Source organism: Struthio camelus, chromosome 23, assembly GCF_040807025.1.
Source record: "Struthio camelus isolate bStrCam1 chromosome 23, bStrCam1.hap1, whole genome shotgun sequence".
In the NCBI taxonomy this organism is placed as follows: domain Eukaryota; kingdom Metazoa; phylum Chordata; class Aves; order Struthioniformes; family Struthionidae; genus Struthio; species Struthio camelus.
Window position 1 is genome coordinate 10,313,617 of NC_090964.1, and position 23,614 is coordinate 10,337,230.

Here is a 23,614-nt window from a genome sequence, read left to right on the forward strand (position 1 = left end):
CTCCCCGCCCCGTGAATCAGCGCCAGGGCCGCGGCCCTGCGGGGGCTCAGGGGAAGGGAACCCCTCTGCCCCTCGCGCGGGGGCCCGGCCCCCTGGGATACCTCCGGGTCAGGGGGGGCGAGTCATGCCACGCCGCTGCCCCGACCAGCTGAGCCGGAGGAGTGAGCAGGCCTCCTGCGCCCGCTGCAGGCGGGGGCCCCCCCAGGCTTCGTTGCCTCTGGGGCGGGTCGCCGAAAGCTCCCTTTTCAAACCGCCTCGCTCAAGCCCACGCAAAAACCACTCCAAGCCGTCTTCCCAGCTGGGGCGGCCCAGGCGGCCTGTGTGGAGGTCTGGTGGGTCACCAGGAGCCCCTTTCCCCGCCCCCCGGCGCAGGGTCATCATCCCTCGCTGTGCCCAGGTTCTGTTCCTCACCCATAGTCGCTCCTGATCTCCACCTGACCGGCACTTCAGGGGACGGTGGGGTACAAGCTTCACCTCCGACTCCTTGGGGTCCCTGCTCTGCCCCCAGCACTGCAGCCACTCCAGCAAGCCAGGAGGGATGCCCATGCCCAAGAACAGAGCTGCACGCACACACACACACGCAGGGCAACCGCCACCGAGCTCCATCTCGGAGATGGCCAGGCAGCACTGGGTAACAAAGAGATGCCTGTACCAAATAGGATGAAGTCATCTGTTGACTCTGGCAATGTTTTAGGCAGACTCTCAGTGGGCTGGGGAAGACTTATGGAGGAGTGAGGAAGCAGAGGAGCTGGCAGCGGTAGCATTTGCTGTGTCCTCGGTGATAACATAGACCTGTGAATCATAAAAACCCATTTCATTCCCATTCCTTTCACTGTTGCCAATCACCCTCTGCCAACACGAGCCAGGTCTGTGACTCCTTCCTGCCCGGCCAAAAGAGCCATCCAGGGCTTGTCTGACTCCAGCAACACACCTAGGGGCAGTGACTGCCAACTCCTGGGTGTCTGCCCTTGACACATCTGCTGCCTGGGGACCAGCACGTGCCTGGCTCCAGCAGCAGGAAGAGCCCATGCAGACACGAGGGAGCCCTCCTCATCCTCCTGCTGCCACGCGCTAGGCTTTGAGCACAGCTTCCTCTTCCCAGGACCCTGAGCAGAGCAATCCCTGCACCTTTGCACTTGTCCATGCAGAACAGCACTGCCCCTTCCCCTCTGTCACGCACCTGTTTTGGCCACGGGTGCAAATGCCCATCAGGGCTGTAGGAGGAGTGAAGCTAGACACCCGTGGGCATCCGAGAAAGCCACCTGGGGAGCTGTAGCCAACAAGCATGATGCACACCAGCACCTTGTGTTCAATTTGCCAGCTTTGCGGCTCGTGAGTGCCCAGGCTGTCTCATGGCCTCCATCTCCTCCTGACCCCCTTTCCACAGCGCTCAATCTCCTGCGGACAGAGGTACCCATAGCAGTGGGGTCCCAGTCTCCACTAGCCAGGAAGGCAAAGCTGTGAGAGCAGTAGGATGCCTGTGGGAGACCACAGCCAAGCAATAACACCAAACTGTGGCTTCTGACCAAAAGGGCTTTGTTTGAGAAGAATGGTGAGCAGTGAGAGAAGGGATACAGAGTAGCTGCCAAGCAAACAGGAAATGAGCTGGAAAAAAAAAAAAAAAAAAAGAGAAATCACAGATCCTTTAAAGCAGGGTTATTCATTAAAAAAATAACCTCGCACTGAGGATCCCCCCGCTCTCCCATAGGCACCAGCCAGGGGAGAAGCAGAGCCCTGTGTCCCTGGGAGGGATGCCCAGGGCAAGGTGTGGAGGCAGCTGGCAGAAAGTCCCAGTGTCCTGTCAAGAGGGGACACACCTGTCCTTGCCTTCCCGTGCACGTGGCGCCAGGGTCCGTGCTGGAGCTGGAGATACGGCAGCACCAGGAAGGATCACTTGTGCCTCGCTCGAGGGAACTCCTTCCTGCCCTTGTCACGGCCTCCAAAATAGCGGATCCTGTGGATTGCCTGCAGCTGACGCTCGATGGTGGCCCTGATGTCCACCTCGTCGGGGATGTGAACATAGCGGACGTTCCTGCCGGTTATAAAGAGCTCATCCAGGTGGGACACTGTGCCCTGCCTGTCTGTGAAGGTCACCTCAGACAGGCGCACGTTCATGAAGGCGTCCACGTTGGTGATGCGCCCAGTGGCTGTGCTCTCATCACGGAGGTCCACAGTGGTGACATGGCCGTGCAGGCCCTGCAGAAGGATGACCAGACTGTTCTCGGCAATGGTGCGCTCCTTGACAGAGTGGCTGACCTCCATCGCGCCGCTGTAGCAGAGGAACAGGAGACGCCATGCAGCGCTCTGACCAGCACCTGCCTGCCCCACTGCCCGCTCCCCCAGGGGCAGGTCAGCCAGACTCTGTGTCCCGGGGCACATGCTGCGGTGCAGCCACCAAAGAAATGCACTGCATCTCCCTTGCATGCTTTCACACTCCTCCCCTTGCACACTGGTGTACATACCACCCCCTCTCCCCTTGCACACGCACATAGGTGCACACCGCCCTCCTCTCCTTGCACACGCACGTACAAACTGTCTTCCTCCTCTTGCACGCTCACCCGCACGCCCACTCCCGCTGCTCGCACTCTCGCTCTGCAGGCGCCCCCCCGCACACCCACCCGCCCGCTGCCCCTCTCCCGCGGCCACGCGCCGCTTGGATCCCCGCGCACACGGGCGTGCACGCTGCCCGCCCCCCCTTGCACGCTCGCGTGCATGTGCTTCCCTCCTCCCCGGCACACTCACCCGCGCGGCCCGGCGGCAGGAAGGGGCGGCGCGGAGCGGCCGCGTGCGCAGTGCGGCCCCGGCCCCCGAACCGCCCCGGAGCCGCCCGCCCCCGAGCGCCGCCCGCCCGCCCCCGGCCCCGGCGCCGCCCGCCCGCCCCCGGCCCCGGACTCTCGCTCGGTGCCAGGCTGGGAACAGCGTATTTAATGGTGCGGCGGGCGGTCAGAGCCCGTCCATGAGCGCCAGCAGGTCCTCGCCTTTGGCCGTGCTGGCCGGGCGCTGCTCCGCCACCTCCAGCTCCCCCAGGATGCGGGCCAGCTCCTCCTGCCGCCCCGGGTCCTGCGCGGAGAGAGACAGCCTCAGCCTGCGCCCCCGGCCCCCGCAGCCCCGGCGTGCCACAAGCGAGCGCAGGGGTACTGCTCCCCCCGTTAATCTGCCGACAACTGCCTCTCCTGGGCTGACGGTGCTCCCGCCTGTGTTCCTGACACCGGCTGGGATTCTCCCCTGTAAAAGTACCACAGTATTGCAGCCCTATTCAGAGATGCCCAATTGCCTGTTAAAATTAAGGAGGTGATTTAAGGGTTTACAGGCATTAGGCATGATCCGGTATGCGTTCTCTAGTCCATCTGGTCTTAAAACTTGTTCTAATAAGTGAGAAAGCTGCAAATATTTGGAATTCAAATATTTGAAATATTCAAATATTTCAAGTTCTATTACTCAGTAATTACTATATCTACAAACTTAGTAGACTATATTTCCATTACTTATCACGAGCTTAACTGAATTTGAACACAACACATCTATATATTTTTAAGTCACTACCACAGGTAAAACTCAGTTCTTAGCAAGGAAAGAACGATTAGAATCAAAAGATCAGAAATACACCGTACATACCTGAGTGGCTTCTATGTTGATAACTTTGTAAGATAACTCCTCTGGTCTAGTCAATGCTGCGTGCCTTGATTGAAAACATGAAAAAAGTGCTTAATCTCACGATGACATACCAGTAAGTGATGAAAACAGAATCAGATTCATGAGGCTGCTGTGGACATGAAGTTTAGACAACTTTGCTATTTTTACTAGGCAAATTAATACATTAATCCCAGTTTGCAGTCTTATCCCTGTCTTGGATTTCTTATGCTAGCTGTAGAACAGTGAGAGTCTCTCTTTAGTTGCAAATAAAACAAATCTGCAAAAATTTCTGCAAAAAAAATTCTGCAGAAATCAAATAATGAAATGTCTCATTACCCTTTTGCTCCCTGCTAGGAAGCAGCTAAGGTAGTCAAGCCTGTTAGGCTTATCACCACTGATCAATTGTTAAGATATGTATATTTCAGGAGATAAGTATGTATTCATTTGGGGGATGGGAGAGCTAAAGGAGCTGAAGGGATGTACGTTGTTTCAGTTCTGTGTGACAGGACCTAAGCACAGATGGTCACAGACTGGTGATCTGCCAGTCTCACTTCAAGGGACAAGCAGTCCCAAGGACAAGAGCTTGCATCACAAGTGAAACACCAGTAACGCAAATGCGTCTCCTTGCTGCTAGTCCCAAAAAAAAGGTCAAGCCAGGGAAACTGCTGTTCCTTGTGTTCCTTCAGGGACTATCTGCACCAGGATAAGGAGATACTACAAAGACTGCTTATTCTGTCCCTAAGGCTGTTAAGGCTCAGCTTCAGTCTCCAGGACTGTCCACATGGGACTAAATCACAAACCCCAACCAAGCACAACTCGAGCATACTCTTCCTCCTCGTCTGTCGTGAACAAGTTTAGTCGAAATCCTGTCTCATTGCCACCAGGTTTCTTGATCTCCAGAACTCCTATTAGCCTGGCCAAAAAGTTCATCTCTTCTTTGGCAAGAGGATTAGGGGCTGTATTCTCCTGTAAAAAACAGTAATGGGTTAAATGGCCAGATTAACAGGAAAATGAGGACTGCAATAGTTTGGTCATTTCTCATATTAGATAAATATTTTTCAAAGTGATGTAAATATATTTCTGTATTTTTAATGGTGGAGATAGTGCAGGTAAGTCATAATTATATCAGTTACACATTTAAAATGGTTGGTTGAATTTATAGACTGAGAACACTGACCTTTGCATGGGATGCCAAGCTTTTGGATGATCCTGCCATGTGTGTCTCTACTGGCCGGCTAACACTGTACCTAGTGAGAAAAAATATACAAGGAAGAGCTCCCCATTAGCTGCATTGATAGTGGAATAGAATGGAGCAACAGGATCCGAATGTGGTTTAGCAATATTTTTCTGAAGAAAAAGTAAAAGTTTTGATTCAGTTTTATGGAATATTGATGCATTAAAATGTGCAAGTGACGAAACTATAAGAACGAACGCTGCTGTCTCTTGCTCTGTGAATGGAAAAAATTACGTCAGACAAACAGGAAAAAAAAAGCATCCCTTGAATGCAGTTAACATGAAATCACATTCCAGAGAATATGCAGTACCAGATGAGAACACTCTTTGCTCAGCTCTACTCTAGACATGAATTAAACTGTGACTGTCTTTATTTATACACATCTATTGCTAGGTATGTTTTGTTTCAGAAGATCATTCTGTGAAAGAGTCAAGCTGATCATAGAGAAAGAGGCAAAAATAAGTAAACAAGGCTGATGCCGTCCTTCTGGACAAGCATATAGCCATCAGCATTTACTTTCACGTTTCTATGTAGGACAAAAGTGACTTACATATTTGTTCCAAGTTTAAGGACTCTGTCTCCATAAAGATCAAAAGATCCTTCCCTTTGTGGAGTAACATAATTTCCATCAGTGGTGAATTCAGTTCTTTTAACCTCATCTCCATTGTGATTAAACATCCTTAAAAACAAGTCGTTATTGAAACATGTTTAGTAGTAAATTTCAGTACTGACTTGCTTTGTTTGTTTTACAAGAAAGGGGAATAAAACTCTGTTCTGTAAATTGATGGGAGCCTATTTTAAAGGATAAATAACATCTAAGTATCTGAAATAGGGGATGACAAAAACATGCTTAATGTTTCATTACTGGGCGACTCAGTTCCAGATCCTGCCCTATATATAATACTTATTAGATGTTCAGATATCCATGCACCGTAAGTGACAGTCTAGGCATGATTCTTATTAGACATCGGGGACTAACTGTTCCTTCGTGAGCAGCCATGCATGCAAGGCGCTACAAACTTCATAAACAATGGTTCAAAAATGTACCTGATGAGTCCTGGAATTTCTGTACCCCATGGAACAGGGCCCGATATTGGCAGCACAAAGCGGCCATTGGAATTTTGTACTTTATCCTTCAGAAAGATGGAGACCTGCAAAAGAATATTCCACCCACAAGAACGTCAGTTAAGTATCTTCTGATGCAAGTTCTCGGAAGTCTGACCTTGCAGCTTTTCTGCCTAGGCATGGCATGGATTGGGTTCTTAGAGATTTTGATGTATATAAAGATTATGTATGACTAGCTTTGGCCTGTGTTATAACTGTGGTCCAGAGGATGGGCATACTGATCTAACATTTAAAAAAAAAAAAAAAAGAAAAAGAAAGTACAGTGTTTATGTATTTGAATACGATCCATTTGTTTAAAGAATGTCCAGCTGCCTGACTTCAAGCAGTGTGGACCACTGTAGTAGAGATGCTCAATTTGTGAAATTTTGAAGATGAATATCACAAGCACATAAAGATGACTGAAAAGCATAAGTAACAAAACCAATCTTATAACGTAATTTTAACAAGATACCTTGATATTCTAGCCACAGAATCAAACTCCTCCTGCTCTTACCGACTAGTTATATTGGACTCTTACCCTTATGTGCATGTCCTGAAAAAAAATGAGGAGCGTTTGCCTGATCAGCTGAAATTCACCAGCAGAGAGACAGCTGTAAATCTAGAAGAGAAAAACCATAATGTAAGGTTTTGCAAGTGTACTGTGTCCAATCCAGTTAAAGGTAGAAACAAGTACATCAGATTACTGCTGGCCAAAAATGGTATGTGTATGTCAGGAGAAGAGGAAATAATGTAAGGGGCACTGCTAGACATTATCAGTAGTTAACACCAGTGACTAAGAGCCCAATTTAATTTCTGCTTAAGTCAGTGGAAACTTTGATCAGGTTAAATAGGCAATGGATTGATTTAAAATGGGTCAGCAGGAAAATAACAATTGAATTGTAGACATCTCCATCTCCAGAAGCACTTGGGACACATTTCATGATTTCTCAGCACTTTTAACAGTTTACGCAACCAGTTCCCTTTCACTGGGACACTCGTATTCTTCGTCCAAAGAATTACAGCAGCTACATTAGAAAATGCTATCAACTAGGAGGCCATTTTATTTCCCTGAGCTTCAAAAAGAGGAAGATTATTTGGATGGTTCTCCGAGACAAATTTGAAGTGATTTTTTTTTTAAATGAAGTGATATTAAGCCTCTAGAACTAGCCTGAAAAAAATCCTGAATACCAGTTGCTTCCACAGTTTAACCTAGAATTCTTACTTCAATCAGCTGCCGGAACGTTTCATCCACCTGGTTAAGAATGCTAGGGGCATCTCGTACGAAATCTTTGATAGCGTCCAGATGATTGAAAGTGACTAGCAGTATGTCCTTGGGCCGAGGACACAGCAGAACTTGGTATTTGAAAGCCATAGTCATAAGGTCATAAAGCTGCAAAGTAACACAGGTGAAATTTCGGTTACATCACAACACAGATGGCAACGTCACTTAGATTAGTTTCATGTTGATGCAGAAAAGAACGTAGATACTTATGCTAGCACCTGGTCACGATAAGGAGAATCATTTTAGCTTGGTTTCTTAAGAAAACTAGACCTATGCAATCACATTGTGTGCCCTTCTGTTGGTGTCACCAGTAGTCATTAAAACTACTGCCAATTTCAAAAACATCCGACACAGTGGTAGAGGTCTCACAGGTAATTAAGTTCCTACAGATTTTTGAAAAGGCACAGCTGGATATACTGTTTGCAGGCACAAATTCAAACACCTGCAAAACTGTGGGTGTCAATACAGAAATATATAGATATGTTTATATAGACACACATATTCCTAGGTTCTTTAACATAAAAATTCCAGTAAATTCAAAGAATGCTTAATTAACCACTTGAAATTAAACATTTAGATATTAAAGCAGAAATAGGGAGTTTTGAGTCGATGTCCCAAAATATCTGGTACTACCGTGGACTTCCCTGTGGTTTCCTATGCTTAGAACCATTTCTACAAAGAAAACAAATGGAAGAAGGTTTGTTATAAAATACCTCAAAGATTACAGTGATGTAAAGCCATGTACTAATTACCACAATCGAGAATTTGTGAACAGCAGCATTTAAGAAAGTATAGCATAATAAGAACTAGGAAGACAGTCTTTTTACCTTATCCATGCTTGCCTGATTCAGTCTCATGATTGAGGCATGAGCTAGCCGGTCATACACAGTTCTCAGAGCTTTCTTGGAATAGAGTTCTTGTGGTTTAAACAGCTCTTCCATAAATTTTTTATTGAACATAGTTGTGATGATGTCATTCATAACTGAAAAGACAAAAAGTCTGTAATTTTTTTTCCCCTCAGAGCATTCATCTCTTTCATTTCACACGGAGAACTTGGGACAATGACAGTTGTGAGGATTCACATCAAGTCTTACCTGTGCAAACCACGTACATAGTCACAAAAGAAAAAAAGAAGGAAAAACATCACTCTAGTTTCAACATATTTCACCCAGTCCAACACTGGTCTAAGCCAGCAGCACAATCTCTGCTGGCTGTCCCTAGAGGCAGTTATTTGGCATGTAGACAACAAACCCTATTTTCCAGTGGGAATCCAAGACTATTTTTGTTGCCTTGGTTTTACAGCAATGGCTAGCACTTTCCCCTTTTTACACAGTTTTGTTTGTAGGCAATTCCAGTATGCATCTATAAGAGATTAAGTTCTGCTTCCCAAGAATACTGTTTTGCATCAGCTCTAGATTTTTACAAACTAGAGCTAGCTGACTCTCCCTCTTCTCTTTTCAGCCACTGACACTATTAGTCTATTTTTTCCTTCTAAACAGAAGCCTCTTGAATTATTTAAGGCTCCTTGAAGTATTCGTGTTAAACAGATTAAGACTGGCAAGTATTTAAGGAAGCATTTCTAACCCTGGGATCTGTGGAAGGCAATCCAGGGCTCTTACACAGTAACATCTGAGGATACTAGAGCAGTTCAAAGGCTTACAGCTCTATCTAAACTTCCGTAACAGTCCTTGATTTTGTATATGTAAATTTAGACACAAATTGCTATGTGACTTATTCAAGAATATGCAAAGATCAGCAGTACTGAATATGAGGGCTATGCTCTAGTTACCAAGCTTTTAACAAAAATAAGATAGAAAACATTTTGCAGTGATTCAAGCAGATAGAGCTTCTTAGCTTTTGTGCTGGTTTTGATATTTTCTCTACTGACTACCTGATACATTCTACAGGGTTACCATAAAAAAAATTCTTTACTCCGAAAATATTGAGTTAGAATTTACAGTGCAGTTAACATAGATTATTGTACAAGGATGAATCTCCCTAAGCGGATGACTGTTACCGAAGTTCATAAGGCTAAGTAATTCCTAAGGATTAGAAAAATCTTAGGGCAGTAATAAAAATAAGAGTGAACAAATGCTTAGTGGTTATGATTAGCTATGTGAAATACTGTTATAGTTATTTATTGATGGTTTTAGTTACCTGGCTTTTCACAATTGTGGTACTGAAGCTTCACAAACAGCCAAAAGAAAGTTAACGTAGCAGGCACTTCATCTTTTCTTAGATGATTAACTCCCTAGCGGATATTGCTACGTGTGCTCTAGACACTGGGAACCTGGATACTGACAGTTCAGTTTTCCACAGGGCAACTACCTCCTGAGGCAATTTTCTCTCTCCTTACTTAAAGCTGATGTTTACAGGTTCTCTTCTACACGTGTCATGTCACTGGTGACATACGCATTTCAACTTCTAGTGCATTGTAACATAACCTGGCTCACTATTTCCTCTTTTAAGTTCTCCAACCATTCAACAAGGTCTTAGCTGAGCTCACTTTCTGAGCAGTATGGATACAAATCCACCTAACTACCCACGGAAAGAAAAATCCCTCCTCTTCCTCCCTTCTTTTCAAATACACCGTCCACAAAAAATTCTCTACTTTTTTTTCAGTCTGAGGCACAAATCCCCAACTTGTTGCAGTATATTGAACATTTGTTTGCATACTGCCTGCTATATTAGAGTAGAGAAGATCAGATGTAATGTATTAGTACATATTTCTTTTTAAAAGTAATAAATTATGAACAAAATATGAATTTTTGCCTTTACTGCTATCAAGAAAAATATTCTTCAGTTGTATGCATATGTTGTCTGATAATGACACAGTAAACAGATCTTAAGAGCAGAGGTAATCCCTAAGGAAGTATTTACAACATTCTAACAATGGAAGATAACAAAGAAAGGAGTGTTAGCTCAAGGAAAATGGCACGCCAGGCAACGCAGCATAAAAGCAATTTAGCAGAGAGGGATTTTATCAACTGGGATGAGGAGAGGGGATCCAAGTACGTACAGTGAGATGGACAAAAGAGAACCTAAGGACTTACAGTGGTTTTTGCCTACATGTGTCATGTCACTGATGACATACACGTTTCAGCTTCTAATGCGCCGTAACATAACATGGCTCATATGCATGGCATGGGTCTGGAGTCTTTATGCCTGGATTATGCTCATGCTTCTAGATTACATTCAAGGCAGCAAAGGGAATGTTAAAAGTCTGAAACAGTTCGACATTCCACTTGCAATAGGTTTCTAAAAGAAATAAAAGCCCAAGTTTGTTCCTAACTGCTGACAGCCATAATTGCAATTGACCCCATCTGCAAAAAATAAAGATGTACACATTCATACTGCACTCCCTGAATTAAAATAACTAATTACTGCTTCAGGTTTCAGAGTCTCTCATTATATTTTTCACACTTTCATCATGTATTTACTTCATTTAGTTGTTATGTTAAACATTTATTTTTAATATAAAAATAGCTCATAAAGTCAAAGCCAGGCAAAGCCCAATCGTCTTTTTTTTTTTTTTTTTTTTTTTAAATCAGCTACAGAATCACGTCGTTACTTTATAGGAACTTTTTGAGATCATGGCTTTTAGGAGCAGTATTCAAAGACAGACATTATTTTCTCTCACAAGACAAGCTGACTGGTCAACATGAAATCTGTACCGTGTCTTTACCATCTAAACGTGGAAATTCTCATAGAACTCATCATCATTTTGGATGCACTAAAACAGAAGGCTATGGAATCGTCTAAATTTCTGAGATACTAAACAGCAGAAAACAAAATATTGAAAATAAGTAAAAACAACAGAAAAAGGCAAGGCAAACTCCAAGATCATTACTTACCTTCAGCAAACATTCAAAACCTACAAAAGACTCTTATTATGAAAAACATGAATCATAACCTCCATCTCACTTAAAAGAGAGCTCCTCAAAGAGACACTAAGTTCTACTCATGTCCACCTAGCCAAAAATCCTGTGGTAGTTTAAGAGATTTATTCCCTCATATAGTCACTTATCACACACCTCTTTGCTAGAGGTTACTATTTCATAGCAGAGACTAGAAGGAAATGCCTACTCACACCTTAGCTTCTAATTTCACCTAATTTAAGGCAAGATGCCATGCTGATGAGCGCAGCTGAAGTGTGGGCACCTGCTCCTTTGTCATCACTCTGCTGCAAGGGTGGTGACCACTGGCAGAGAAATGGGTAAGCAGCTAGGACAGCAGTGTCTTAAAACTTCTCTGGAGTTCACCTGTCGAAACCCTAAACACTCAATTAGAAATACCCTTAGAGAAATGCAGCATACCTGATATTCCTGCAATTAAGCAAGAAAACAACATTCACGTTGCTCCTCACACAATCATATGCTTGCATTCATTTCCTGTTAGCAAAACATTAGTACTAATTTTGGCTAGAAAGACCACTCTGATAGTAGGTTATGACCTATTTATATGTATGGTCGTGATCAAATTAACAAAGAGGTTATTCTAGAAGCCACATGATTTAGAGGTATTTTCTATTTTTCTGAAGATCAAAGGTTAGTAAAGTGTATTTTAAAGAATAAACAGGTGAAGAATATTATCTATCTTTGACACTATCGTTAGAAGGCTGCAGAAACAGCACACAATGTGTTCATGTACAATGAGCCTCATGTGTGTGCATGTATTTGCGTTTGTCTACTGCATGCAGCTAAAAGATTACAGTACCTCGTTTCCTGTCCACATCTGTCCATTCATCTACACGAAGCATATAAAACAAAAACATTGGTTCAAGAAATAAGAACAATAGTTTCAAGAAAAATAAAAGAAAGAAACTAAAAAATCCCCAACAACGTAATGGGCATTGTTCTTCTTATCAGCATTCAGTGCTTAACAAGAAATAACTGTTCTGTTACTTGACATCTTCTACTTTCAATGAAAATACAAAGATGAACCCCTGCCCTCCCCTTGGAAAAAAATCTTGTTGCTTCAGTGGAGCTAAAATTTTACCCCTGATAGAAGCTTAACATATTTTACATCTAGCTTGGAAAGTCTTCTGCACAACCACATTTGCTGTTCACTTGCAAATGAACAATATTTGAGTGAACAGTTTTAAGAACTGCCACCTCAATGTAGATGAAAGCACATCAAAGTAAAAATACCTGGCAGTTTTTCTGAAAAACAAAATACATGTATAGAAAAACTAATACACATCTAATTCTCCTGTAGAGATATTCCAGAATATATAAGTAATTTAATTTAAGCTATAATCTTAGAATTATACAAATAGCTGCTCAGCAAGTAAACTGTCAGATCATTTGTTTAAGACATAACATGAATAATTAGAAATTGCACTGCTGTAATAAAACCTTTACTATTGTTTAGCTCTTTTTGTCATACTGGTTAGATAGCAAGAAAAAAAATATAACAACATCTTCAACACTGAGTTAATATTGAGCTGATTTTTATTACAAACTATTAAAGCTTTCTCAACTGCATTCCCCGTAACAGGGGATAGGTAGCAAAAAGTTTCTAAATGCAAAGCTCTTTTAATTTAAAAGTGCTAAACAGAGAGATGCTTTAACTTTAAAGACTGGAATTTTTGTGCATGCATAGGAATAAAAGGGATCTGCTTTTACAACGGCTTTGACAAAATGCTAGACAGATAGAGATTTTTTACTAAAGTTGGAGAAGGGTCTCGGGGCCATCTTTATTTTACTCAAACTGTTTCTCAATTGTGCATGTTTTTTCCTTAAAGCCCTTTAAAAAAAAAAAGAGAGCGAGAGAGAGAGAGAGGGAAAAAAAAAGAAAAAGAAAAGAAACCACTCCTGACTGCAAAGAAGAAAAAACTAGTCTTCCTGAAACAGCTTAGGACCTGGATTGAGAAGATCACCTTTTGAGTTACTTTGTTTCCAAAAGCATCAACCTCTGAAACAAGTACGGAAATACTGAAGTTTATTTTAATTTCTATCGTACTGGTACACACTTCACAAGTTATTGTTTTTTTCAGCTACAGCCATCTGTTCAAACTTTTTGAGTAAGTTTACCAATCTTTAGCTTATATGGCACAACGATGATTTTCTTGAGGAGGTGAATAAAAGTTATATTTGTAGCTTCGAGCAGTCATTATTGAAGAAACTTCACGGAAGGTGTTTAACAGGTTTTGCTTCAAATTTATGACAAGAAAAACATGTCATCAGCTACTGTGATGCAGGTGTTAAACTCTGGTAATGGAATTACTTGGCCAAGACCTTGGACAACAGACACTGTGAAGTTCTATTACCTTTGAAGTATCCTTCCAATAACAGTAAGTATATGAGATACAGGAATAAATGTGAATAAGTGAATCATCACCAAAAAGTGACCACATGCTCACAGTTTATTAACAAACAACAAATCTCTCTGCAGCATCATAGAAACTGATTGTATTTCAGCAAAAGCCTCTAACAGCTGGTCTTAAGTAGTGAAGCAAATGCACCTTCTGACAGAGAAATAAACAAAGACAGTAATTAACTTGCTGTTGTAATGGAACTATCATTAGTAGTTGCTCTAAATATCCATCTTCTAATTGGGGGGGATCATCTCAAATTTGCTACTTGACGCCCACTTTCCTTGGCTTCGCTTCAGGTTGACCAGGAGCAAAGACGGCCCAAATCAGAGCCACGAAGACACGGCTCGACGCCCCCAGAGCCACGCAGCGCGACATGCCGGCGCTCCGCCGGGCTGCTGGAAGGCAGGTTTTCCCTCTTCCGCAGCGACACCGCGATTCATCGCCCAGCGCGACGCGTCCTGCTCTTGCGGGGCTCCGCGCCCCCGCCCGCCCCTGCACCGCGGCCTCGCGCAGATCCCGCCCCTCCAGACGAACGCTGCGGCGGCTGGAAAGCCCCCAGGAGGAGGGTGCGAGGGCACCGGGGCAGCTTGTCGCGGCGCCAGTCGGGGCCGGCGGGCGACGAGGCGCCTCAGGCTCCCGCCACGCGCGGCCCCTCACGGCCGCCGCCGCCCCGGCCCCGCCGCCTCACCTTTGCGGGCCTTCTCGCCGGGGATGCTCTGGGCGCGCAGGCGCTGGTCCAGGATGTAGAGCATCTCCCCACCCAGGTTGAGGAACAGCAGCGGCAGCGTCTGCGCCGACATGGCGCCGGGGCAGCGGGGCGCCGGTGCCCCGCGCCACCCTCCCGCCGCCCTCCCGCCGCCGCCGTTGCCCGGCAGCCGGCCGCGCCGAGGGGCCAATCAGGAGGCGCCGTCTTGGCCGGGCGGGGAAGGGGCGGGGCACCGCCGCGCGTGCAAGCCCCGCCCCCCCGCGCGCGTGTGCCCCGGCAGAGCCCGCGCATGCGCACAGACAGGGAGGGGGGGCTGCAGCGCGGCGCGCAGGCGCAGACGGCGCCCCGCACATAGCCAAGCGCAGCCCACGCGCGAACACACCCCGCGCGCGCAGAACCATCCGCTCAGGGGCGAGTCCGAGGCGCAGCCTTGCCTGAAAGCTCTGAAACACCTGCATCGCTCCTTGCACTTTTGGGTACTCGCACGCGGTGCAGCTCGTACGCTAACACAAGGACAGAGGACACAGTGTCCGTAGTTAGTTATTTATTTGTGAAGTGACTGGCTCTATCACGTGCAGACAGAACAAGATCTGCTCAGCCTGCTGCTACACAGGGGTGCCCTCGCTTTGCTGCGCCTGTTTCTCCTGTTCAGCTCTGGCTCTTGCTCTCGCTCGCCACTCTTGTCTCTGCTTCAGCCTCTCTGGTGCTTTCAGCTTCTGCGCCTCCTTAAAAACCTGCAGGAAGAGCATGAGAAGGTGAGAGAAGGGAAGAGACAAAGTTGGGTGCTGCTATCGGAAGGATCCCACACCGCTGCTGGCTGTTACAGCTCGGAGCTGGGAGCTCCTGCAGCTGAGGCCAGAAAGCACCCAGCATGGTTCACTCAAGTCGGCTCCTTCCCACGCTCTTCCTTCTGGGACTCCAAACAGCCCTGGTTTTCGGGCACCATTCTCAGGTACTCTCTTCTGCCCACCCCATCCCTTAGTCACAACTCTAGTGGATTGAAGTTTACTATCTATAAACTGAAGGCACTGTCCAGCTTTTTCATTCTATATACAGTTACACCAAGGGATACTGCACATGGCTGTTACGCCAATATCTTTAGAGCAAAAGAGATCAGACGCTGGCCATACCCACATTTCTGTTCCCATGGTGCCATCAAATATAATAGCCTCACATATTGGTTTCTCTAATCGGGCTTTGAAGGAAGGCCGTTCTGAGTCAGTGCACAAATACGTTCCTGAACAAACTAGTAGCACAACTTCAAGTTCTCAAGCAGAGCATATCTGCAGCAGAAGCTTCACGGCCCACTACACACCGTCTTTTGGGAGCTCTTTGTAGAGCTTGTGTACCACTCTACAGATGTTATCCCTGTCTCCCCAAATTCCAGACACAGCTTAAAATAATTTTTATCTATAGGCCTTTTCTAATTGTCTTAATTGTGCTCTTCTACAAAAGAGATTTGCTCCGCTCCAGCTCTGTGGCTTTCTCCTTGGATTGCTCCATACCTTGAGGCAGAAAGCCTTCTTAACGAGCCAGCGCTTGGTGATCCTTCTGGAGTAGGCAGGGGGCAAAGTGTACTGGATATTCAACTGCTTGCAAGTGTTTTCAAAGATATCATAGCGGACACGGCGAAGATATGCAAGGAGTTTCTTCCGGCGATCTATATCCATCAGCATGCAACGACGATTTTTTTTATCCTGCAAAGGACTTAACGTTCACTAGACTGCAGATAAATTGTACTTCTATTCCAATAAATTACTTAAAATGACCCAGATCATGGCTAAAAGGAAACAATCAGATTAAAGACAGTATCTTAGAACAATTGCAGATATTGCAAGCACTTTAGGTCATTACAAGAAGATTTAATTTACTTTTCATTGGAATTGCTTTTTTATGTTTTGCATTTCTCCTTCCTCCCTCAACCCCAAAGACTATTTTCAACTAGTATGCAGGTTCAAGTGACACATTTTTCCCTCTCAATTTCACTTTCACTTTCCCCTCTGCTGGCAAAAGCCACAATGGCTAGGAGGAAAAGACTATAGGGAAGGCCTACTGGCTAAAAACTGTGCTTGTAAATCTCCTCCCTATCCTTTACAAGCAATTCTCATAAGCAGCAGGCTTGATCCAAGTAATTTCAAAAGGTCTCTTGCTGCTGAAACATTTGGTAGAACTTCTGCCTTCCTAAAACTGAATTCTATTCTGGTTTACCGTTCACGCTTTTGTAAGTAACAAATAATTATGAAGTTTTTCAAATATACTTCAATAACACATTTTCCACCTTTTTCAACTGCATTAAGAACCTTTAAGATATTTTGTTCATAAGCTCATAGGTTGTGATGTTTCTCATTTGGGCTTTCAACCCCAGTAACTTTAGGTAAGAAACTGGTCATCACGACATCAATACAGTCATCTGCTAAACATGTTCACAGGCAGAACAGAGTGAGAATACAGCGGAAGTGCTCGCATTAATTATGTTGAAAACTAAGCAATGAAACCATATCTGCAACAAGAACAGATTGAGCAAAACTGTTCCAAGGTATTTGTCCAGCCATTTCCACCAAGCCAGTAACAAAAAGAACACATTCCATTTTTCAGTTGTGACTGAGCCAGCAACTTAGCCTGGCGGGAGGAAACATTTACAGCTATTTTACAAACCAATTTAGTTTCACCGCCCCCCCTCCCCCCCCATACCCAGAGTTAAAATCCTCTAAACTCAGAAAACAACCTGCACAGCTGCTGTCTCAGACTTGTAGGCTCAGATTACCGATACCTTGGGATGCTTCTGAAGATGTTCCTCATAAGTGCGAATCTTGGCAGTCAACATAGCAACTATAAAGGACAGACATAAGAAACTGCATGAAAGCAGCAGCTTTCTAGCGTGAGACTAAGTATCGTGTGCATTCCACTTCAAATTGCCCTTTAAGGACCGCTGTCTTTATGGATGCCCATTGCACCACAGCAAGTTATTACTGCACAGCCTTCTAAATAAATGCAAAACAAACTGTAAAATATAAACTACATAAACCCAAGTGAGAACTATTTCTGCAAAGATGCTTAATTAGTGTTTACAATTTTAACAACAGATCATATGAATTTATCCCTAAAATGCCTCTCGCCTCACTTAATTACCAGTGACTTTACATGCATTTCACTTCACTTCATTTAAGCTTTGGAGGAACAGACACAACTTACACGAGTTCCTTTCTAACAGCAGCATCAAGCTACATTTAAATTTTTTCGTAATTTCATACTACTTGGAGAAAGACGCTAGTGGCAGCCTGAGAAACTGAAGGCCTTTTATTCATGAGAAAGGAGTGCACCTGGGTCAAGGGCGATAAGGGCTTCACCCCTGCACTGTCCCTACACTGTGCTTCAGCCAGAGCTCACTCATGGAGAGGGGATTTCCGTTTCCATGGCTAAACTTGATATTTCACTTTTGTACTGAAGGCAGTACAACGGTTCACGTCACATGAGCACCTCAAGCAGGATAGATAAAGCACATGCTGCCTTTGGAGATGGATACAGAGCAGGGATTTGGAAAGCAGCCTAGGAGACATTTGTAATAGATATAATTGGAATGGAGTCAATTGTGCCACTAAATTTCTGGTATTTCACATCACTTTCTCCAGCCTGAGTTGAGCCTTGCTAAGCATCTCTCTTTTACAGTTGCAGTCACGGGAGGAAAATGCTGCTAAATTATGTGGAGCTTTAGTGTAAGGTTAGGTATTTTATGGGGCCGAGGTAAATGAATCTCTCAAAAAATTATAGGAAATACTCTGTCAAGTGAACTCTTCTGCCACAACCTGGCCTCTGGCTCTGCCACTGTCCTTTACGATTTCAGGGAAGGATTCATATATGGGCAGAAAAAGGTTCTGTTTCCAAATCCAGAAAGTGATTTTTCAACAAATCTCCTGTGATGCACTTTTCTCTTTGTGCCCCTGCTTCATTCAGATATAGATAGAACATTGCAGGTACAGAAGCCATGGAAACAAAACTAGAAGGTGTACATCACTGTAAAAGAATTGCAGCAGTATTCTATTTTAGAGAAGCATTACCCTAATCACGTGAAGCAAAGCCACAAAAGATTCTCTTGTGAGAAAGCACTGATAACAGAGGTGGTTTCACAATATCACATTGAGTAATGCAGTGAGAGGATCATAACATCTTATGTGACTTTCCTCTTCAACACATCTAGGAAAGTCCTTCATTTGTCCTGATAAATAAACACATACTGAATTCCCCTATTGTGAGCAGGCAGTAACCTGAGATTTTCAGATTTCTTCAGCACTTCTCTAGCCACAGACTCTAAGAAAGTATGTTCAAACTGCTCCCCCTGCCAGTAAGTACATGCACTCTCTCTGCAACATTCCCAAATCCTGAATAGGTCCTCCAGTGCACGCTGCAGGCTACTTGCCTCCCAGGTGCTCTCCTGAAAGAGATCCTCCTAACTGATATAGGGAACTTCAAGCGAAGGGGTGGGAATAGCTGAATAAAAGCAATGTCATCTGCCAACAACTTTCTTCTGCTTCTTTAACTTACTTTGCACCTCAAAGGAGCCATTGTCGTTGGGAGACCTCCTGACCTTCTCCACTAGCTGCTGAGTCTTTATCTTCATCTTCTCCTTCTGTGGAAAACAGAAAAGAGCTTGTCACTTCCTCAGGAGCATTTCAGGCATGAGACACCCTAGCTCGCTCCCCGAGTGCGCAGATGAAGGCTTTGTAATTAGTAGCTTTACTCAATGTCTGTCACAAACATGTAAAAAATGCTGCAAAAAAGAACCTATTGCATCCAGGATAGCGCCCACAGCAGAGCATAGCAGGGAGCAGCACAGAAAAGATCTCAGCAGAAGACAGAATCACCCTCATTTAAGTCAAGAGTACAGCCACATCCCTCTTCCTAAGACTACAGGAGAAGAGGGTTGAAGAGGCCCTGCCATTCCCATGAATGGAAGACAACCTAGGCTGATCTCACAGAGCAGTTGCCTTTGTTTGTTGCATCTTTTCAAATTTATTTGGCCAGCAGTAAGATGGGGCAAGATCTTTGTCCTGTCTTTCCGACTTACTGTGTTTTCTCAGCACACGCACACACACGCACCAAAATCATTCGCAGAACGTCTGCTGTCCCCTGTACTATTTTCTGGAACGTGGGCCAACCATCATCAGTAACATAATGGCGCTGCGTTTCAACCTGTGATTTTCTATTATTTTCTTCTTTCATTTTAATATGTAATTATTATCATACAGGAGACTTCACTTTATAATAAATTTTAAGAGCATGCAAGACTAAATACCATCATGTATTTCATACTTTGCAGTTACTTAGCGAAATTTAAAACAAAGTAAATGAAGGACATTTAACCATAGAAGCAAGTCTTACATAGCTGTAGTCACTAAACCTTATAGTTTTTAGGCAAGTAAAATGACACTAACCTGGCTTGCCATTTCCAGTGACAATAATCTTTTCACTACATCGTCAACGCTGCAAGAAGGTTATAGAAAGTATATTTAACAATAGAAATAAAGTTAGTTTTCAGAACAAATTAACTTTTCTCAAAGTTATTCAAGGAACTTCAATTTATTCTATAAATTTAGAGCAACACCCTCATCACCTAAAACAGTCAGCCATAAGCGATTTCTTGTATTCCTAAGAAAAATCACATCTAAGATCACAGAAGTAGCAATCAGTTTTACTGTTGTGGGAAGCACAGCAGGATTTATTTAAAATCACGATGAAGGCTTAGCAGTTCCAAAAACAGTATTATGTGCAACCTGGCTGCTGAAAATTAACCCTTGTAAGTAGCCAAGGACACAAGGATTAATTTTAAGACTTGCACTTTCAAAGATCTGTGAAAGTCTCATTTATGCCACTTGGGGCTCTCCATGCATCACAAATGAGCAGTTCTGGAATTAAAGCCTAAAAACACAAAACCTCTGGGTCCAAATTTCAGAAGCAGCCATTCATTTTGAGTGTTTAACTATATGCTCTCTAGCACCTGATTTCAAGACAGGCATAAAGTATTTCCACTGATTATGATGCCCGTAGAAGATATGGGCAAGGAGCACTTTTAAGAAGTGGGCTCAGTGCATCTTATGTTAGGTAAACAAAAAGCTAACACATCCCTCATTAGTGACTGCTTTCGTAAATTTGACATTCAAAACAAATTTGCACTTCTCTGCTAAACTGCATATCAGTGACCACAGAGCATTAATGACGCACTGAGCAGGCGACAGCTACTGCATATCGTGGTAGCATCCGTCTAAGATACAAAGCTTGGAAGTGAACAGTCATTCCCTTTCCCTACATCATACCTATTTATTATTGGTACATTGGCATAATCTTTCTTCAGCATTGTTGGAGGAAGGTCATCTAAATGACTGGGGAAGTCTACAAAGAAAAGATAAACATTTAAGGAACAGAAGTACTAAGGGAGAGCTCTGAACCATGCCTGCAAACTAGATCAGAGGAAACAAATTGCAAAGAAAATAGACTGGATGCTTCAAAGGATGAACTTAGAGAGCAGTTCTAAGATCAAGCTAAGATGAGAGGAATTCAGGTAATAAAATGGGGTCCAGGCTCTTGCCTTGAACACTCTGGATTTACAACATGGTGTACAGCCCAGTGAGATCAGTGATCTCTCTTGCTGAAGACAATTGCTAATTTGCCACATGTTCATGAACTGCTGAATTTTCTGAATAACTTTTGAGCTCATTTGGAATTATTTATAAATCACAGAACTGCAAAAAGGAACCTTAAAAGGGCCCTTGCAAAGTCTCTAGTCCAATCTCCCCTTTGAAGTGGGACTGTCACCATGTTTTTGTCGAGCCAAGCGTAGCGAATTTCTCCAAATACCCACTCTTCCTGCTGCATTAGGGTACAGCTCTGATAGCCAAGATAAAAACATTTTGAAATGGGGCCTCATAATCCAGACGTACCTTTCTTTTTTCTTCTTACAGGCCTGGCATAACATCTGGCTCTCTGAATAAAGGGATTGGAAGCTTGATGGAAGAAAACAAAGATTTATCAGACTTGCACATGCTTTTTAGCAATATACTCATTAAGTACCACTAGCTCTATAATAGAAAACTGCCTGATTAGCGTATTTAGATTCAGGGGTGGTCACTAGTCAACCTAGGTCTTTTGTCCCACAGGCAGCGTGGAACAGTCCCAGCGTGGTTCTCATCCTGGTGCTAAAACAAACGGGTGAAGCTGTGCCACTCGAGGGCAATCTGAAACCAAATGATGGGAAGAACAGAGCTAGCAGGAAGAGAGTACAAATGCCTGACCTGCTGCTGAGCAGACAATGTGAGGGTTCCCAGCTGAACTGTGTTCATTTAAAGGGTTTAAATTGATGGTCTGAACTAATCCAAATAATTTGATGTGCAAGCCGGATGGGTTCCTATAAACCAGTCTGGTGGCAGAAGAGAGAGGCAGTGAGATCTGGCAATAATCTTTGGTGAGCACACCTTGATACAGACAATAATATTCACCACCAGTCTGAATGGAGCTGTTCTTCAACCTTTTAAGAGATAACTGTTCTAACTGCTCTTTTGAGACCCTAGCTATGGGAGTCAATACCTGCTTCAGATTATTCACCTGTGCCACAAACACATCTTGAACTGCAGACTGTTTGCCAGTCCATGTATCTACAAAAGGCATTTGCTGAAAAGGCAACTAGCTAAACTCTGGATTTGTGACACACTAGATTTCCACACGGGCTCCCAGCGTGCACGCTGTGAATGCTGAGCGCAGGACAGCTCTCCCCGTGGCTCAGTATGCTATCTCATGCTTACTACATGGTAACTGCATGCACAGATGAAACTACAGAACTCTAACCCAAACCTTAGCTCAGCTCACATTAACCTCCCTGTGTGCACACGCCATGTGAGCATGCTGTATCTGAGTTATTCTGGTCTCAGATTCATCTGAGCTGCTTCTGTGTCCCCTCTGTGCTCAGGGCAGAGCCTACATGTATCAGAAGCAGCGTACAGACCAGGGGTGCCAGCAGGCCACCTCCAGTACCAAATGTGCACGCCTGGCATCCCTGCCCACAGCGCACTCGGGGCTCACAGGCCCTTCCCCACCACAACCTGCTGGAGCACCAGGCAGCTTGCCCCTCTCTGAGCAGACAAGGCCTTGCTGGCAGGGCTCGGCCTGCCACAAGGCGAGCTGCTGCCCCCAGCACGGGTGTATGGCCACCTCCACTCCAACTGTCCTCTGCATGCCAGCCCACCCCTGCCCCAGGGACACCTCTGTCATTGCCCCAGGTGACCCCAGCTCCCTGCCCCACAGCAGGTCCACCTCCACGGTCACCCCAATGCTCTGCTCTCCCACCCTGGACACTCCTGCCATGCCCAAGATCACCCTCGCCCTCCCACCCCGGGGCCACCCCTGCCCCTGGTACCGTCACAAACAGCTCCAGGGGCTTTCCAACAACCAGGATGACCCTGTTCCTACCCCCAGGGTTACCCGAGTCCCTGTCCCTCAGGACTAGTCCAAGCCCCCCCCCCCCAACCCTTTGCACCCAGGGCCACCTCGACTCCCTTCCCACCCAAGATGGCACCAGGGCCACCTCACTCCACTGCCCCAGGCTCATCCCAGCTCCTTCCCCCCAGGCATTCCCCCTGCTCCCTGCCCCCCAGGGACCCCCCCCAGCTCCCTGCCCCCACTCCCTGCCCCCCAGCACTATGACAAGGCCACTCCAGCTCCTGCCCCAGAGTCCCCCCGGCTCCCTACCCTCAGGACGGCCCCACAGCCACCTCGGTTCCCTCTCCCCCTCCCTCGGCCACTCCTGACCCGCAGGACCGCCTGCTGCCCCCGTCCTCAGCCCCCCCAGGCCACCCCCGGGCCCTGCTCCCCCCTCCAGCCCCTTCCTCTCCCCCGGAGCCTCCTCTTCCTCCCCCGGGGCCCTCCCGGCCTCGCCTCCCGCTCGCCCGCCTCACCCGCGCCGCCACGGGCGAGCTCCCAGGCCGCGGCCCCGCCGCGGGCGAGCCCCCGGGCCGCGGCCCCGCCGCCCCCGATGCCCCGAGCCGCGGCCCCGGGCGGCCCGGCCAGGCAACGGCCCAGCGCCCCGCGCAGCGCCAGCATGGCCCCCGCCTCACCGCCCCGCCGACGCGGGCGCCGCCATCTTGCCCAGGCGCGGCCGGCCGAGGGCCGAGCGAACGCCGCCGCCGCGCGCCAGCGGCCGAGCGCATCGATGGGCCGCGCGGGGGGGGGGGGCCTCCGGTCGCCATGGCGCCGAGCTCGGGCCCAGGCGCGGCCTGCGCGGCCCCGGCGGCTCCCCGGGGCCCCCGGCGGCGGCGGCGGCTCCGGGGCCCCCGGCGGCAGCGGTGCACAGCA

General features: G+C 45.9%; 4 protein-coding genes across 7 annotated transcripts in view; all 4 read right to left on the reverse strand.

Annotated features, from left to right (window-relative positions):
* STK40 (serine/threonine kinase 40) overlaps positions 1 to 1,941 on the reverse strand; it is a 33,802-nt gene extending 31,861 nt beyond the window's left edge. The window contains exon 1 of the mRNA XM_068917078.1: positions 1,818 to 1,941. The gene's annotated coding sequence lies outside the window, so the exon portion shown is untranslated. The remainder of the gene's footprint in view (positions 1 to 1,817) is intronic.
* Positions 1,522 to 14,480, reverse strand: OSCP1 (organic solute carrier partner 1). Of its 3 annotated transcripts, none has more exons than XM_068917080.1 (11): positions 14,261 to 14,431; positions 8,081 to 8,235; positions 7,194 to 7,361; positions 6,510 to 6,590; positions 5,915 to 6,018; positions 5,418 to 5,546; positions 4,811 to 4,880; positions 4,460 to 4,599; positions 3,616 to 3,679; positions 2,979 to 3,060; positions 1,522 to 2,196 (listed from the first exon to the last, which is right to left on the reverse strand). In XM_068917080.1, exons 1-11 carry the CDS (start codon positions 14,370 to 14,372, stop codon positions 2,159 to 2,161), a joined length of 1,143 nt encoding a protein of 380 aa, XP_068773181.1. In that variant the 5' UTR covers positions 14,373 to 14,431; the 3' UTR covers positions 1,522 to 2,158. The 3 variants fall into 3 exon arrangements, with proteins under 3 accessions (XP_068773181.1, XP_068773182.1, XP_068773180.1); XM_068917079.1 differs by lacking the exon at positions 1,522 to 2,196 and adding an exon at positions 11,970 to 11,999 and having other exon boundaries at positions 2,909 to 3,060; positions 14,261 to 14,436; XM_068917081.1 differs by lacking the exon at positions 1,522 to 2,196 and having other exon boundaries at positions 2,905 to 3,060; positions 14,261 to 14,480.
* On the reverse strand, positions 1,891 to 2,262 carry LSM10 (LSM10, U7 small nuclear RNA associated). The gene has a single exon (XM_068917082.1). The coding sequence runs from the start codon at positions 2,260 to 2,262 to the stop codon at positions 1,891 to 1,893; it is 372 nt and encodes a 123-aa protein (XP_068773183.1).
* A 327-nt stretch (positions 14,481 to 14,807) lies between the features above and the next one.
* MRPS15 (mitochondrial ribosomal protein S15) lies at positions 14,808 to 23,403 on the reverse strand. 2 transcript variants are annotated; one of them, XM_068917400.1, is made up of 8 exons: positions 23,218 to 23,403; positions 21,211 to 21,273; positions 20,587 to 20,662; positions 19,708 to 19,756; positions 18,818 to 18,902; positions 17,049 to 17,107; positions 15,784 to 15,975; positions 14,808 to 15,012 (listed from the first exon to the last, which is right to left on the reverse strand). In XM_068917400.1, the coding sequence occupies exons 1-8, from the start codon at positions 23,360 to 23,362 to the stop codon at positions 14,884 to 14,886; spliced, it is 798 nt and encodes a 265-aa protein (XP_068773501.1). In that variant the 5' UTR covers positions 23,363 to 23,403; the 3' UTR covers positions 14,808 to 14,883. The 2 variants fall into 2 exon arrangements, with proteins under 2 accessions (XP_068773501.1, XP_068773500.1); XM_068917399.1 differs by lacking the exon at positions 23,218 to 23,403 and adding an exon at positions 21,562 to 22,053.
* Between the last annotated feature and the right edge of the window lie 211 nt (positions 23,404 to 23,614).